We start from the raw sequence: 16,189 nt of genomic DNA, 5'->3' as shown, positions 1-16,189 counted from the left end.
GGGTCCCTCCTAGCCCAGAACACCCCGTGGTTCTGTGATTTGGTTTGAACGTCCCCGTGCTCCTGTGAGTCACCTGGCACGTGGCCTGATGGCTCACTGGGTGATGCTCTCTGTGTCAGCACTGGAGCCTCTCTGCAGAAGGAGCCCTTTGGCTGATCTGACTCTCTGCACAAAAAGCCCAGAATTGATCATGCTAAGGCAGAAATAGCTTTGTGCTGGAGCCAAGGTCCTTTCAAGGTAGGAGTCCTTCCTCTGGGTGGCTTTAGCAGCACTGAGCTTGTTGATAACCTCAGTACTTGAATTCATTGGGAGTCCAGCCCCAAATACGTGATACTCAAGGAAATTAAAAATAATCCCTTTGGAGCACATATTTGCTTTCTAGCTTTCAGCTACTTGAAAGCTGTGCTTCCAGCACTTACACCTCCAGCCACAGCTGGTAGAAAATGGACCAAAGATTGTTGCAGTACAGAGCTTGGCAGAGAAGGAGCTGCCCTGCTGGTGTCGGGGGAGTTGGATCATATGCTGCCTCCTAAGCTTTGGAGGCTCCTCCCAGGAATTTTCCATTTTTTCCCTGCTCCCCACACATGTGCCTCTGACAGGAGCCAGAATGTGGCCCTGCATGGATAGGGCAGCATTGCTGTGCCCTCTTGTGTTGCTGCAGGGGCTATCCAGAACTTCCAGCTGTTACTGCTGTATTATATAGATGATTATTCATAACACAGCCTTATTCCCACTGAAAGCGGGAGAAACTTCTGGGTGTGATAAAGGTACTGGAACTTTTCTCTTTCAATCGATCTGCTTGGTGACATTGATTGGTTTTGCTGGGGGAGGGCCAAGGCTCTGCACAATTTGTGGGTTTTACCTTCCCCCATAAACAGATGATAATGCAGCACAGGCTGAAGGGGGAGCAGCCTGCATGAATTAATAGCTGGCATGACATTTCCTTGTGGAAATATAGTTTACCTGCGTGAAGAGTCAGCCCTGGCTCTGTTTTCTTCCTCCATGTAGAGCTTGGGATGCTGCCATCCTATGCACCAGTCCCACTGCTTATTTGGCAATAAGCAAGTGAGGCCTTGCCTTGATACTGGGTATGAATCCACAGCAGGGAGGAATTCTCCCACACACTGCCAGGGAACAGATTTATTGCCACATATCCACACACGGTGCCGAATGCACCTAAGTCTCTTTTAATGTTCTATTTTAATTGCTTGTCTCAGCCAGCTGAGGATAAATCAGTCTTAAATTCACAGTGAGCATTTGGGGGTAGGGATCGAATGAGATTTTATTGATATTATTGCAAAAGGTCTTTTCTATCTTTTCTGGGTAAATGAATTCTGTCCTTTTGGTTGTATTAAAGATCTCTCAGAAGCAATCTGCCAGCATCCCTCTCTGCACACTGAGCAATCACTGTGCAGGCTGCTGCATCCCCAGGCAGCACAATACTGTGTGCTGGCTGGAGCCCTCAGCTCCACCTGCCTGCACTGGAAATCAGACTGCAGGGAAGGACTTGTGCTACAAGCCTCTTGTTTGCTCTTTGCTTTTGGTTTTTTTCCTTTAAACCTATTCTGTAGAGCTAAACTGTAGTTTTGCAGTGCTTGTGGGACAGCATCTGAGCAGTAACAAAAACCATGGTGTGGAACAGTTCTCCCTCTCTTTCAATGCAGGAGCAGTTGGCAGGCCAAAATCTGAATCTTAGCATTACAGTTCAGCTACTAAGTTTTATAAGTTCCTTTTTAAAAAACATTCTGTAGAAATCCTTTTTTTTTTTTTTTTTCCTGGTATATAGCCTTTTCCAAGAAGGGCTTTTGGGAGCAGTGGGTGCATCATAGTATGACTATAACCCTGTCAATTATAAATTAACCTGACAGTAGTGCCTAAAGCAAGGCTAATCCCATCTTCTCTAGTGCTATATAACGTATATAATGATGAAGATACTTATGCCTCAATGAGTTTGTGGTCTAAAATAGGCGAGACTGGCAAAAGGCAGTAGAAAATAGCCATTTCTAGTCTCTGCTTTCAGTAATGTTTCCCCTGTATGCTGACAACTCCAAGATTGTGCAAGGTAATGGTTATGATTAATCCAAGAGACCTGGAAGGTATTTAAATTTAAACTGATATGCTTCAGATTGTAAATCAGACTCTCTCTGAGGAAGAAATCATTGATTTTGATCTTGATTTTTTTTCTCTTTTGCTTGAGACAGTCTTGTAGCTGCCTAACTGGGGAGATGATGGGGAGGTAAAGCAGTGTGTGTCTCCTCATTCCAGGTCCTGCTTGGCATCTGGGGCAGGGCTGCCACCAGCGTGGTGTGGATAGGTGTCCTGTGAGGGGCACAGGTGGCAGAACAGTGCAGCCACTGCTTTGCTAGGTGGCCTTGCAGACACCAGCCAGGACCTGGGCAGCAGCTCCTTGGGCCAGTGAGTATCAACAGCTTAATGCAGCTGAGGGAAAGGAAGGGAGGACAGTATCCAAGCTAGGCAGGATTGTTTGTAGGAAAACCCCATGCTAACAAAGGCATGAGCTTCATTCACAGTTCTCAAAGCAATCTGCAAGAACCTGGTTTGGCAGGACAAACTGTCATTCACTTATGTAACATTGTTTTTCCCCTAATCTTAGAATATTTTTCATTATTAGGCCTGGCAATGAGCCTGTTTAGGTGCTGAGTAGTTAAACAATGTAAATGGACCCCTGAATTCTCAGTGGTTCCCGAGACCAGAAAAGTACAAGCTGTTCCTGATGGCTCCCTTCCTGGGGCAGTGAAACAGGTCAGGCTCCACACTGCCCCCATTCTCTGTGGAAACTGCAGGTCAATGGGAGCAATGAGGGAAGGAGGTTCCAGTTCTGCTGCAATTAGCTTTGCAGGTAAATCTCTCTACACGTGGATTACCTTTTGTCATCTGAGAAATGTGATTAGATTTCTCTCTTGAGATCTTAAGCCTTTGTTTTCATCATTCTGCATCTTGGCTGGAAGATGAAATTCCTGATCATCGTGTGCAGTTGAAATTCAGAGCTCTGGTTTGGGGAATCCACCTGTGTACTGCCAAGTTTCCAGTTTTGTGCTCTCAGGACTCCTGGTTATGATTCAGTGGACACAGCAATTATTTTGTCTTTAATTTTTAAAAAGTCTGAGCTGGGATCTTAGTTCAATTTCTATTTTGTGCAGCAAAAGATGAGAGCTCTTGACATACCCCAAGATATTAAGAAATGTAAAAAAGGTGGAGATCAGAAGCATATCATAAAAAGTGAAATGTGCAAATTTTGGGTGGGGATGTGGCAGTATCCTCTTGTCTTTCTGAGTAGGAAGCTGGATGTTCACATCAGGTTGTTTTTCTACAGGAGAGTACTGGGGTCTGGGAGAGAGCAGGCAAAGCAGGAACATGATCAGTTTTGTCTGCAAACCCTTCATTAGAAGTCAGGCAAAAACAAAGAAAAGAATCTCGATATCGTGGAATCATCAGATCTAAAGAAAAGCCAGCAGTGATGCATCCATGGAGGGGAGGAGTCTGGGGAAAGCAGTGTACTTGGGTGTTACTCCTCAAAGGTGGAGCCAGAGATGGGGCAGAACAAATAGCTTTACATTAAAAAATAGGCAAAAACCCAAAACTGCTTTGTTCCCTAGAGGAAGGCAGTAACGCGTGAGGGGCCATGTTTTCCATTTGGACTCACTACTTTGCTTTTATGGCAACCTGAGATTAGGTCCTCACCTTCCACCAGTACAATGAACCTTTGAGACAGAAAAATCAGTGAGGAGTAGAATTCTCTGATCTGCCTTATCAGACAGCACAGGGCCAGGGACTGTCCTGCTTGGGCAGAGGTTGCCATTTCCTCCATGCAAAGGAGAATTTGTACAGCAATGGTCTCATCTTGCCTCAGCAGGGGGCTGGAGAGGTTCAAAGGATGTGTTTGTGCTGAGTTATTATGGCTGTTCCTCTCCTGTGAGACACAGTATGGTTAAAAGGCAAAACATTGCATATTCTGCTACTTGTGGGTACTGCTGTTGTCTTTGTGTGTCATTTCCATGCAGGCTTTGAAGCCTGGTGTTTGCCAGGGCTCGTGGCACATGTCCTACAGTGCTCCAGGGAAAAGTGTGAGACACAGCAGTGGTGCTTATGGGAGCACAGGTTGCTCGGTGGCAGCTTTGCTGCTTTCAGGTGGTGTGTTTTGCTCTTCCATGAGTCAGCTGGGAATATTATATTGAATATACCTTGAAGCCTGCCTCAGGGGGCTGACTGAGGCATGAGACACAAGGGTGCTCTAATGGGAAATGATATAAACACTAGATAATGGGATAAAAATCCCAGGTGGAAGTGAGCTAAAAATTGTAACTTGCCCCATTATCTTCACTCCCAAGGCATGATTTATTTGATGGAAGAAGTCCAAGTGTGTTACATTTGCCATTCTTGGAGCACATGAGCCAAGACTGATTTGTTGACTTGTGTAAAGGGAAGGGACTGAGTTTGGTGTAACTGGTGCTGTAGCAGCATGGCCTCACCAGCAGCAAAGCTTAGGTCAGGAGAAATAGGACTGTGTGTACAACAAGGCCCTGCTGTCCCCATGCTTTTCAGAAAAACAAGTTCTTTTCAGAAGCCTAGTGAAAATAAATAGTGAAAGGGGTACTGAGATCAAGAAAAAATAATCTGTCCTGGCATTTCATCTAGGGATACTTGAAATATTGCAAGAATCTGGAATCCACGGGGGAAATGAGCCTGAAATGACAGGGCTGTGCAGGAGCTGTTCTGAGAGCTGGAGGAAGACACAGAGTTAAAAATAAAACAAAGCAAGGGAAGATGCTGCAGTAACTTAGCCCACTCTGTATTGCTTTTGTATAGGTGTGGGGGAGAAGGCAGGCAGCAGCTGGCTGCTTCAGAAAGCCTATTTTTATTAAGTCAAATTTCCAAAAGCCAATCCAGTCAATATGGGGTGTAAAACCCTTAAGATCTCTTCTTCTGATGGTGGAGCCTGTATTTTCATCCTTCTCTTCCCTTGCACCTCCTGCTACAACAGGAAACAACCCAAGTGACTCTTCCTCCAGCATTGCTTTTCTGGGGACCTCCATGGTTCCCAGGGTACACAACATGGGGGAAACTAATTAGAGATCTGACCCTGAATGAATTGTTAATTGCAGTTTCCAAGCCAGTGTGAAGGGGACTGATCTTATTATTGGCAGTTACTAACTGGTATTGGCACAGAATTGCTCTTAAATGTACTCTCTGGGGAAAACCCATCACAACAGCACCTATTTCTGTGCCCTCTGTTCTTGGCAGTTTTCTGTTGGCTCACGTTTGTCTCTGAGGTGCTCTTGGTGTACCTAACAGAGGTGTCTGTGTTCCCTGGGCTCCAGTAGAGCAGCCCACATGGATTACTCCAGTTGCAGAGCCCCTGGAAGCAGCATGGTCTGAACAAACCCATTGCTTTACTCTCTCTCAAGGGAAGAGAAGCTCTTTAGTCCTTCAGTTGGTGTTTCAAGGCACAGAGTACTGAGGAGGTGTGATACAGACAGACTGCCTAGGAAAGGAATGACCACCTTCCTGAGGGAGGCATGTGCTGTTGGATTCTTTGTCATTGCAGCCCTCTTGCTGAAGCAGATCTTAGCCTCTAGGCCAGACCAAATCAGTCTGGAGAGCCAGCAGGGTGACAGTATGGATGTTTGACACCTGTCTCCTTCAGACAAGAGTGATAAATCTGCAGCTTCATCTGGGCCTGAGGCAACCAAATCCCAGGCATGGTGGGCCAGTGAGACTGAGCTTTCCCTCCATCCTGGAGCCTTAAATCTTTGGGATATTCCTGGGTCTGGGTTGGTAGAGGATCTCAGAAAGGTGGTCTGTGTATGTGACTGCTGTCTCCTGAAGTTACCCACATTCTGAGGATCTGACTCTCCTGCAGGGAGCAGAGTGCCAAAGGCTGCTCTCATAGTAAATTCCTCAAGTGTCTACAAGATGTTTAGCAAAAGCAGCCTCATGCTGCTCCAAGTGATGGTTTGGGTGAAGCTCAGCAGTGCCCTACTGCTCACCTGGGCACGGGTAAAGGGGGAGTGTGGCAGGTGAGAACACCTGTCTACAACTGCACTTATTAAAGTCTCCCTTTTGCCTTTTTAATAGTTGTGTTTGCCCTGTTCAGGGGATGGCAGTGGATTTAGCAACACTTTCCCTTCTTTTGCACCCTTACTCATCTCTGCCCATGTGTTGGAGCAGCTGTCCTGTAGGGTGGTGAGAAAGTTTGCAGGTAAATATTGATTATCTCTTTGTAGTAATTCAGCAAAAAGACAGCACTTTACTTTTCACCTGCGTTGTGTCCCTTCTCTCAAGTGGATTACGTCCTGAGGAGTATCCTTAGGAGAGAAATCCTTTCATATGTGAATGGAGCAGGCCTTTAAAATAGGTACAGAATCCCTGATAAAGGATCCCCAGAGCCCTATAACCATTCTGCTGCCTTCATTAGTGCCTAAAAACCAGGGATGTTGTGTGGGGGAAAGAAATGAGGTGGGAGGCAGCTGATGAGAGGAGCAATGTACCCTGCTAACAAAACTCATCTGAACAGATACATCCAGCACCTCTGTGCCTCCTTTCACCTGCCTCATTCTGAGCAACCACATTAAGAAGAAAAGAAATATTAAAGCTCTACTAACCAGAGCCCCATGGGGGAACAATGATAAATATCAGCAGAGCTGGTGCTGCCATGGGTGGGAAACCCACACAGCACCAGGATCAGCACATCCCTGCCTGGGGCAGCATCTGCTGCTGCCCTGCCTTGGTGCAGCTTCCAGTGCTCCTCTGAACTCTCCTTTGATCCAGAGCTGTGTTCAGCAATGGGCACTTGGTTAATTCTGTTCTCCTGGTGCTGACAGGGAGGAGTGTGCAGCTGAGGGGAGGAAGAGCTCGCTTTAGACCCCATGCATTGGGAGATGCTCCCTGTCCTTAGGGATTTCCTGATCCTCTCCACATGCAGCCCTTTCTCAGGAAGGAGCTGATCCTGTGAGACACTGAGGGCCTCCAGGGCACTGACATGTGAGGGTGTTTTTAGGCCAGGCCACTGCAGCCTCAGCCCTCTGTTTCCCCTTCCACCCTGTCAAAGTCAAGGCTGCTTTTCCTGCAGCACTGCCCTTCTGGCAACTGTGGGTCTCTAGTGCTTGCCATAACCTCAGTCTATCATCTGAGGATGCAGCAGTTAAATAACAGTCTGAGCTTCTGCAAAACAACTGTGGGAGTCCCTCAGGCCACCGAGGCTGCTGTTCCTCCCCCAGAGCCCCAGGGAGCAGAGGCAGTGACTGTGGGAAGGCTTCTGAGGACAGCAGGATAAAAGCAGCTCACACAGGGGCCAGCAGGCTCCAGCTGGGCTGCAAACTGCCCCATCCTGCAGCAAATGCCAGCAGGGGGGATGCATTTCTCCTGGTTTGCAAAATTCATCCCTCTTGTGACAGAAAGGGGCACGAGGAGAAGAGCAGGGATCCCTTTCTGACTGAAAATGAGGCAAGATAGGAATACTCTTTTAACCCAAAACTCAGACTATTTCCAATAGCAGTGGTTCTTCCTCACCAGGATTCCTGCATCAGTCAGTTCTGTGCTGCTTTCAGAAGACATCTGCCTGGTGCTTGGGATGGAAGTTGTAACTCTTTGCTCTCTGGGGATGGCTTCCCCTGGGTGGGGTATTGGTTCCTGCCTTCCCTAAGGACAGCCTTTGCCTGCTGCTTCTTTTCCTCCCTGAATGCCTGTTTCCAAGGGAAAGTGCTGCTTTAGGGTTCCTGCTCCACTCCTGCTGAGCCCTGGTGAGGGCTGTCAGAGCCCTTCCTAAATGGGTGATGTGGAGTGCAGGCAGTGACTGCTGTTTACCTGGGGTGTGCTTTGGGGCCCCCAGGAGCAGCAAAGCTCTTCTGTAAACTCCAGCAGAACACAGGCTGTATGTTGAGGTAATCAGCATCCTTGATCTTCTCCTCTGAGACCTAGCAGTTAGCTTATTTGCACTCTGTTGTGGCAAAAATACAAAGAAAACAAATATGAAAGATTATTTAATGAACTCTGGAAATGAATAATGAATACATCATTTTAAGTGGTTCTTCAGGCTGCTGCAGAGTGCTATCCTGAGATGTGAGAGCAGGAATCTTGGCTGATACAGAGGAGGGCAGTCATTTGGTTCCTGAATGAGCAGCTCACAGGATGAATGGGACAGTTAATTGTTTCTTGAAGCAAACTTCTCAGACATCAGTGTGGCTAAGAAGGAGATTTGGCAGTGTGCTGAGCCTTAATTTTTAAACAGTTTGAAAGATGGGCTTGACTTACCTTTGCTTTGAGTTGGTGCAATGCCACTGACCTCAGTGGAGAATTTGTAGCCCTCGCATTTCACCTGCCTGGCTATTTGTTGGCACAGCAATGAGAAATGAAATGCCAAGCAAGGCTTTCCAGCAAGACTACAATTTTCTGGGAGATCCCATGCTGACAGAAGAGTAGAATATATGACTGACTTAAACTGATTTGCTACATATCTTGTGTTAAACACATTATCTTTGCTGTGATATCCTGGCTGAGTCAGATCTAAAAACCAAGAAAGGTGTTTGAAACCTTCATCTATTGGGAGACTGGCTCACATTCCAAATAAGTTATACAGCATTCTTTCCTAGACTGAAAACATTCAGGCTGGTCTTCAATTATTGCTTACAATTCAAAAGGGTTCTGGGTCAGCTGTACATTCTGGGTTTGGTGTCCCTTGGAGTCCTTGGTGGATAGACTCATGACAGTGAAAACATTTTAGAGATGAATGACTCAAGAAATTTCCTTTTTAGAGTCTCTTTAAAATAACTTCATTTGAATGAGAAAATCAGAAGGATTCTTCAAAAAAGTAAATGTGTATTTCAGTATGGTGTGAGTGTATGGATAAAAAAAGCCAATTTAAGAATTAACAATCCAGGAAAATTATTAGCAAAGGTACAAAGTTTTCAAGTTACCAGCAAGGAGAAAATGTGCAAGCAGCCAGCAGCTCAGGCCCATCAAGGGAACTCTTCCACTGTGAAGGCATGTCCTGTGTGTGCAGCCTGCAGGTGTGTCAGGGGACTGAAGGGGAGGTCAGGGCCATGGTGAGGGGCAGCGTGCTGCCTGGCCCAGCCCTTCCTGCCCTGCCTCGTGGTGCTGTGCCTCACCCCCACCATGGGATGGCTGTGTCCCTGGGGCTTGGCAGTTCCCACTGGGACAAGATCCCTTAGCAAGGCTCTTCCCCATCTGCCTCCATGGAACAGGCATTGCTCACATGGTGTGGGAGTAGGACCTCGTGCAGGGCTCCCTGGGAGCCAGATGTTAGTGGCAAGGAAGCCTTTTGCTGAAGTGTGTGTGAGGTGAAGAAAGTTTAACTTTTATTTTCATGCTGGAGAGACTATTACAAACCAGTCATCTCCTTGGTGTGCCACGTGGTGGGTTTTGTTGTGTGTGAGACACAGATGTGGTCCATAGCCTTCCTTTCACACATCAAAGGCTGGATCTTGCTTCAAGGTCAAGTGTGGTTTTCTTAATTCTCTCTTCTCTTACAATTTGTTTCCCCCAGCTTAAAAATTAGGGGTTACACTTGTGTATTGTTGCATGTAAAGACAGAAATTTGACTTTAAAACATGGCAGACATGTCTTTGAAATTGGGAGCTAGATCCCTAAATATCTTTTGAAATCTGGAGCTGTGCACCAGATGGAGAATCAGCACTTAAAGAGTAATTTCACGAAGGAAGTGGAGTGAAATTGTTTCCTTTAGCTAATAGTTTCACAGCGTGAAGAAAGAAAGCAGAGCCAGCATCTAGCACAGGGAGATCATGCTGATTCTCCTCTTATTCTGCCTCATTCCTAGGGTTTTGGAGGGCTTTTTGGTTTGGTGTTTTTTCCTCCTATGGATGCATCCAGGCCACATCATGGCACAATGGAATGTGCCAAAACTAGATGTTGGTTGCTCTCTAATTGGCACCAGTCACGGGTCAGAGTGAGCACTCTGTGTCTCATGAAAGGCTGAACCCTTTTTATGTCCTGCGGTGATTTGAGAGTAGATATAAATGTCACAGATACACTGAACAAGAATTACTAGCCTGCAGAATTAATCCAAGATAATGTCAGAGGCTCTTTGAGGCAGGCTGACAATGTGGTGTGTCAGCCTTATGTAACTGGGTATATGTACCTGAGGTCATGTGCAAATGTAGGGGCTGCAGCTGGGCTCTACACCCCAGGAAATGGACAGGAAAATCCCAGTGTCAGAGTATCAAAGACACACCAGGCAGTGTCCCTCGTGGGGAAAACCCAGGCCCTGATCATCTCTGAAGACAACAGTGACACTGCAGGTTGTCAGGAATTAGACCTGATTCAGACAGTCTAGAAGAGATCCCCAAAGTTTCCTTATCCTGGATGCTGGGGACGTGTGAGGTGTGCAAGTAAGATTTTTGCAGTGTCTGGGAGGAAAATGAAACTTTCTAGACAGGTGGAGCTCATCAGTTTTCAGAAAAACAGCTTCTGCTTAGAGATCAAACAACTGCCATATGGTGTTGTTTTTTCCTATAGCACAAACATATTTAGCTGTGCCAGGAGAAGTCTGGGGAACTGATTGTCAGTGGCCACACAGGATATGGCTAAACTTGGATCAAAACACTACCAAAGCATGGAGCAGCTCTGGAGAAAGGAGCGGAATGGCAGCTGGGGGAGGGAGTGATGCAGTGGGTCACTCAGGGAAAGAGGTACTGCTCAATTCACCTCAGTTTTATTGTATGGAAACCTGGCTGCTGCAAAGATACAGGTGTAAAAAAAAAGTTTAAAATTCTAAAACCCTTTATATGACTTGACTCCTTCACCAAGCTCTGAATGAATATTATTTCAGTTAAAAAAAAACCCTCACCAAACAAATAATTGCATGTTACTGCTCTCATTCTTGGCTATAAGATAAAATCTCATTAGTAGCTGCAATAATAGCACATCTAAGAGCAAAATTTGGCTTAAAATGCTTTCACTTTCACAACACCCACTTTTCATTTGAAGTTGCTGCAAAACATTTTTGAAAATTAGCTATTAGCTACACACTGTAGTAATTTTTCTAGTGACAGCCATTGCACAGTACATCTACATTGCAATAAACTTTCTGCAGTACCTTAAATTTGTCTTGTTATTGTCTATCAAGTGTTGTTATTGCTAAACTTGTTCCAGTGCTGACTCAGTTGATGAGCATAATTTTACCATGTAGGCAGCCCTAATTCGTGATGATCTGGGGCTTCACATAGCATCTAGAACCTTCCTCAAAAGCCATTTTGCAAGTGACTAAGACATTCATGAAAGATCTTTGAGCTGGAGGTTTGTGCTACAAATGCAAAGCAGCATTTATTATTTGTGCTTTACAAATGCAGTTTTAATTTTCCCTTAATCAATACTTCATTAAAGTGGGCCACGTAGGAACTGCTTGTTTCTCTAGTCTCCCAAGCAGCTTTCTGTGTCACATTAGGAAAGAAAACAAAAAGGCAAAGAGCATTCAAGACAGCCTGAAAGAATATTTTTCTTTTCCTTGGCCTCCCCTCCCCCTTGCAGGCTTTCTGCTCCAGTGGCTTGTGTTGTAGTCACACTATGCTTGGAGTGACTTGAGAGCATCCCTAATGCTGCATCCCCGGCACTGTAGGCAAATAAACTATTTCTGTGCAACAATCTGTAAGCTGCACTTCAAGAACAATTTCCTTGTCTGCTGACAGACACCCAGGAAGGCTCAGGGAGGCTTGAGCAGAGAGGGCAGTGGCAGAGGAGGAAAGTTTCCTTGTCTTCCCTGGCGCAATAAATGCGAAGCAGCTGCAGGAGGGGTCAGTGGCAGTGGGCTTCCCTGTCCATTGGCACGGTGGGTGCTGCTGCAGCCACTGCCTTTGGCTGTGTGCCACAGGGGCTGCAAGGATGGCAGGGAGAGGCCTGGCTGGGGGCTGAGGCAGGCAGGGGCCAGCACAGCCCTCGGGAGTGCACCAAAGGTCGGGGCATGGCACCTTGAGCTGCAGCTGGGTGAGACACAAATGGGACTCAGGTTCGTGCCAGTTGTGTTCCAAATGGGATCACCTCACAGGAGGGAATTCTGCCTTAACACAGGGTTTGACCTGAGGAGGAAGCTGCCTCCTCCCTCTGTCCCTTTTTCCATCTCTGGTGATGACCAGGGGCTGTGGGGCTTTCCCAGCTGTGCTCTGGCAGGAACAGACTCGTCCCCCTGGAGTGAGTGGCACCAAGATCAGCTGCAGAGAGGGTGTTAGACATCTGCAGGGTGGAACCAGTGGCAGGGACAGAGATCATAAAGAGCTGCACTGCTTTGTCCTTAGATCTGTCCTGCCAAGGCAAAATCCTTTCCCTCTCAGAAATTCACAGGTCTCCCTGCCATGGAGTCACATGCGGCATCCCAGAAAGCTGCTTTTTCCTTTGCTTTCATTTCTGGAGAGTTTCCTGTAACTCTCTTTGGATTTTAAGCTGAGTTTGTTGAATTCTTATGTTCTTTCCCTCCCACTCCAGTATTTCACAGGAGTCTTTTTTTGCCCCCTGCCTTTTGTTAGGTAACGAATTGCCCCTGCGCCATTGGAGCTGTGGTTTGCTGTGCTCTTTGTACAAGATGGTTTCAGAGAGTGGAGGATTAGCTCAGACCTCTTGACTGCTTTCCCCATACACCACTTCTGAGGCTTCAAGTCTCACCTGCATTTTAGCAAATCAGAGCTGACACTGGCTGACTTCAATGCTGGTGGAAGCTTTTCCCTGCTGCACGGGGTTTGTGGATGGGCTCTTGGCAAGTGCTCCTGACTGCAGCTGCTAAAGCCTTATCTCTCTCTGTAAGGAAGTGCAGGAGTTGCCTCCAGTGGGTCCCTGGGGGCTCTTGCTGCAGTGTCAAAAGCTTGTTTCATTGCAAGGAGAGGCAAAGGCTGCAGAAGGCCAGTTCAGTGCACTGAGCTTACAGCTGGCTTGGCTGGGGGAATGGATGCCTGCCGTGTAATGTGTGAGTTGTAACCAGAGGTCTGGTGTCCCAGTTAGCTCCAGTGAGTGTGTGAGAATGGCACTACTATTACTGAGAATAAACCTATCCTGCATCCTATAAAAATCCAGCAAGATGCCCTCAGATCTTATAAACACTCCTGTTCCACTGCTGACTGCTGCTTCCTGGGGCTGGCTTGAACTGCAGCCTAGCGAGGAGCCAAGAGGTGGAGGAGGGCCACTCTCCCTCCCAGAGTGGTCTGGCCTGGGGTGGAATTGACCTCTTTGTTCAGTGCAGAGGAAAAAAAATTCAAAGCAGGCCAGGGTTGACCTACATTTGATCCTTGCAATGTGCAAGTTCTGCTTCCTGCACTTTTTCTTGCGGTGACCTTTTGTTCCTAGGAGGTAAGAACTGCTTTGAGGCATTGCTGTATGTTTTGTACAGCAAAACTTTCCTTCCAACAGGAAAGGATAATTTGAAGATCACTATTTCTGTTACAGGAAATCCCAAAGTCAAATTAAAAAAAGGAAACATGTTCTTGTGAAGTCTTCAAATATCATAGGATTGAATCTCTCTTTAGATTCTGACATTATGGATGGGATGATTGCCACTGATCTCTCATATGTTCCGTGTGCTTTGGAAGGGGATGTTTTGCCAAAGTCTCTCGTCACCAAACCCCAGTGAGTGGGGAAGAGAAATGTGGTCTGAGCCAGCAGGGTGAGGGAAGGGCCAGGGGGCTGGGTTTTCAAACTGAAAGCTGAGGAAAGGAAGAGTATTTTCATCTGCTCGTGAGAGAGGGGAGGGGGCAGGCACTGCTTGTTCAGAGGACAAGAGGCAATCCAGAGCAGCATATGGCCGTCCAGGACAGAGCTGTGCCAGTGCTTTTCCCTGCTCCCTCCTGTCTGTTTCTGAAGGAATGAAGGCAAAGGTGAGGAAGGATGTGAGGAAAGCTGTGTGGGGCTGAGCAAGGCTTTGGGCCTTGAACAAAATACCTGCATTTACAGAACTGGGACCTGAGGCTTAAAGAAACTGGGAGAGCCCCTCACAGGACCTAAGTGATGGATGGCTCCCTTGCAGCCTCCTCACCCTTTCCTCAGTGACTGCTGCCTCCCACTGCTTTGAGCCTTTAGCTGTTGGAAATAAGAGCCTGAAAATACTCTTCAAGGGCAGCACCCGCAGCTGCCTGAGGCCAGGGGCCTCTCCCAGCATCACTGGAGCACTGGTGGTGCTGTGTTAGGCTTACTCCAAGAGGTGTTCAGTGCCTCTTCCATGGCCCACACTAGAGGAGGTATTGGCAGACTAAGGAATACTGGGACTTGTCAATGATGATTTCTACCAGACAGTGACAAGGCCCTTTGGTGCTCATCTCCTGGGAGCCATCAGTGAAGAAGGGCATTGGTGCTGCTGCCTCATTATGTATCAAAGTGTGTGTTTTGTTCTATTTTCTCCTGAGGAAGGGGCTGGAGAATGTGCAGGTGAGGATGGACAGAAGTGGCCCTGGCCAGCAGCCTCCCTGCTGCAAGGTCAGCCCCCCGTGGCACAGTGAGCATGCACTGCCTGCTGCATTGTGCTCTTGGCAGACCCGACTTGTCCCAGCTGACAAAGGGAAGACAAACACCATGTGCAGAGCCCAGGGTGTCTGCAGGCAGCCACATCTCCACAAGGTCCCATCTGTAGCAGGACTCAGCCACAAAACCTGCCCTGTTTTGCCTTGCTGGCTCCTGACAAGGCAGATGCTATCCAGTCACAAGTCATTCCAGGAGGGCACTCGGTGCCTTTGGGCTGGTTTGTCAGCCAGCACCTTTTCCCTTGTGTGCAGCTAGCCAGGTGAACTCAGCTGAGCACTGGCGAATGCCTGGGGGCAGAGAGCAGCCTGACCTTAGCAGTGCATTCCATGTCCCGTTCATCTGAAGGAAGCTGGGGTTATGGAGCCAGAGGTAGGAGATGGAAAACAGTGTTTGCTGGAGCAGAACATCAGCTCCTGCCACATTACCCCTCCTGCACAGTGAACTGAAGCTGTGACCAAGACCAGAGTGCAACTGGTCAGCTCCAGGCTTTGTTACAATGTTGAGCTCAGGTTACTTAGGCAGTCTTGCTTCTGCTGCATCCCAGCTTCTGAGAGCTGAACTGCTTCTTGTCTTCTGTGTGCTGCTCTAAGAAAAAAAAGAGAAAACTAGAAATCCATCTGTCCTGTTTTGTGGCATTGCTTTTAACAGCCACACAGGGCTGACACCTTTAGATTAGCCTTACTTTGCTTTATGGACCAGTAGAGCAGTGACCTGTCAGGCCCTTACATGGTGGCCCGTTTAGTTTTCCCTTCTCTCCATCATGCCTTGTGCTGCACAAGATCCAGCTTTGCTTGGATCCTGCACAGTGCCCTTCCTGTGTCCAACTCCTGCTCACTTGTGAGCAGTCAGCACAATCTATTTGCTGTGGAATATAACCTGTCAGCAGATTTTTCTCCTTCCTTGGAAAGGCTGAATCCAACACAGTGCCGCCACTGTACTCTGCATTATAAACTCTTCCAAGCAGGGATTTGCACTTGCAAAGCATCTTCCTCTGTCCCTCTCTAGTGGCCAGCACACAAGCAGAGATTTATGAATTTCCATCACCAAACAGTTTTGTAGAGCAGTTGGGCTTGTTGTCAAATGCTGTGGTTGTCCCTTGATGCTAATCATCCAGTGTGGAATATCAAGTGATGGCTCCAAAGGAACAGCAAGTCAGAGCCTCTGTTGGTATCAGCCCCTGCAATGCCTCTGAAGGCAGCACAGCTCCAGCACTTCACACCACACATGGTGTGTGCCAGCCTTTATCTGGCATCTCCAGCTCTAATAGGAACATACGCTTGGCTAAATTAAGAAGGAATATTTTTGTACTTTAGTGTAAGCATACTAACAATTCCAGTTTATTTTAAGGATGTGTCTTAAAAGCATTAAGAGTGGCAAAAAATAATAATATATGTGATTTACCACTGTGGAGACTGTCAAGTGTTGTCATGCTACTGGCACTGTATTCAATACCCGGGCCGCCAAGAGGCATCGCTAATAGAATTTGCATTAATATACACAGCTTCTTTAAAAATTAATTACCCAAAGTAGAGCATCATGTACTGAGACTCTCAAACAGGAGAGAAACATTGAAGCAGCACTGAAATAAGCAGTCTCAGAGCTCCTTGGGAAGCCAAGGGCGGCTGGAAACATTGCCCCAGCCCTTCTCTCCTGCCCAGCGCATCACGATGGGGATGCAGACACAAACTGACAGCAGGAA

General features: G+C 47.1%; 1 protein-coding gene across 1 annotated transcript in view; it reads left to right on the top strand.

Annotated features, from left to right (window-relative positions):
• Nucleotides 1-610: 610 nt before the first annotated feature.
• The window catches only part of PAK5 (p21 (RAC1) activated kinase 5), a 217,688-nt gene continuing 202,109 nt past the window's right edge, over nucleotides 611-16,189 (top strand). Inside the window, exon 1 of the mRNA XM_077176304.1 lies at nucleotides 611-767. Coding sequence (XP_077032419.1) covers nucleotides 704-767 — 64 coding nt within the window. The 5' untranslated portion in view covers nucleotides 611-703. The remainder of the gene's footprint in view (nucleotides 768-16,189) is intronic.

Source organism: Agelaius phoeniceus, chromosome 3 (genome assembly GCF_051311805.1).
Source record: "Agelaius phoeniceus isolate bAgePho1 chromosome 3, bAgePho1.hap1, whole genome shotgun sequence".
In the NCBI taxonomy this organism is placed as follows: Eukaryota; Metazoa; Chordata; class Aves; order Passeriformes; family Icteridae; genus Agelaius; species Agelaius phoeniceus.
The sequence above is the reverse complement of the archived record's forward strand: the minus strand, read 5'-3'. Positions and strand labels throughout refer to the sequence as shown.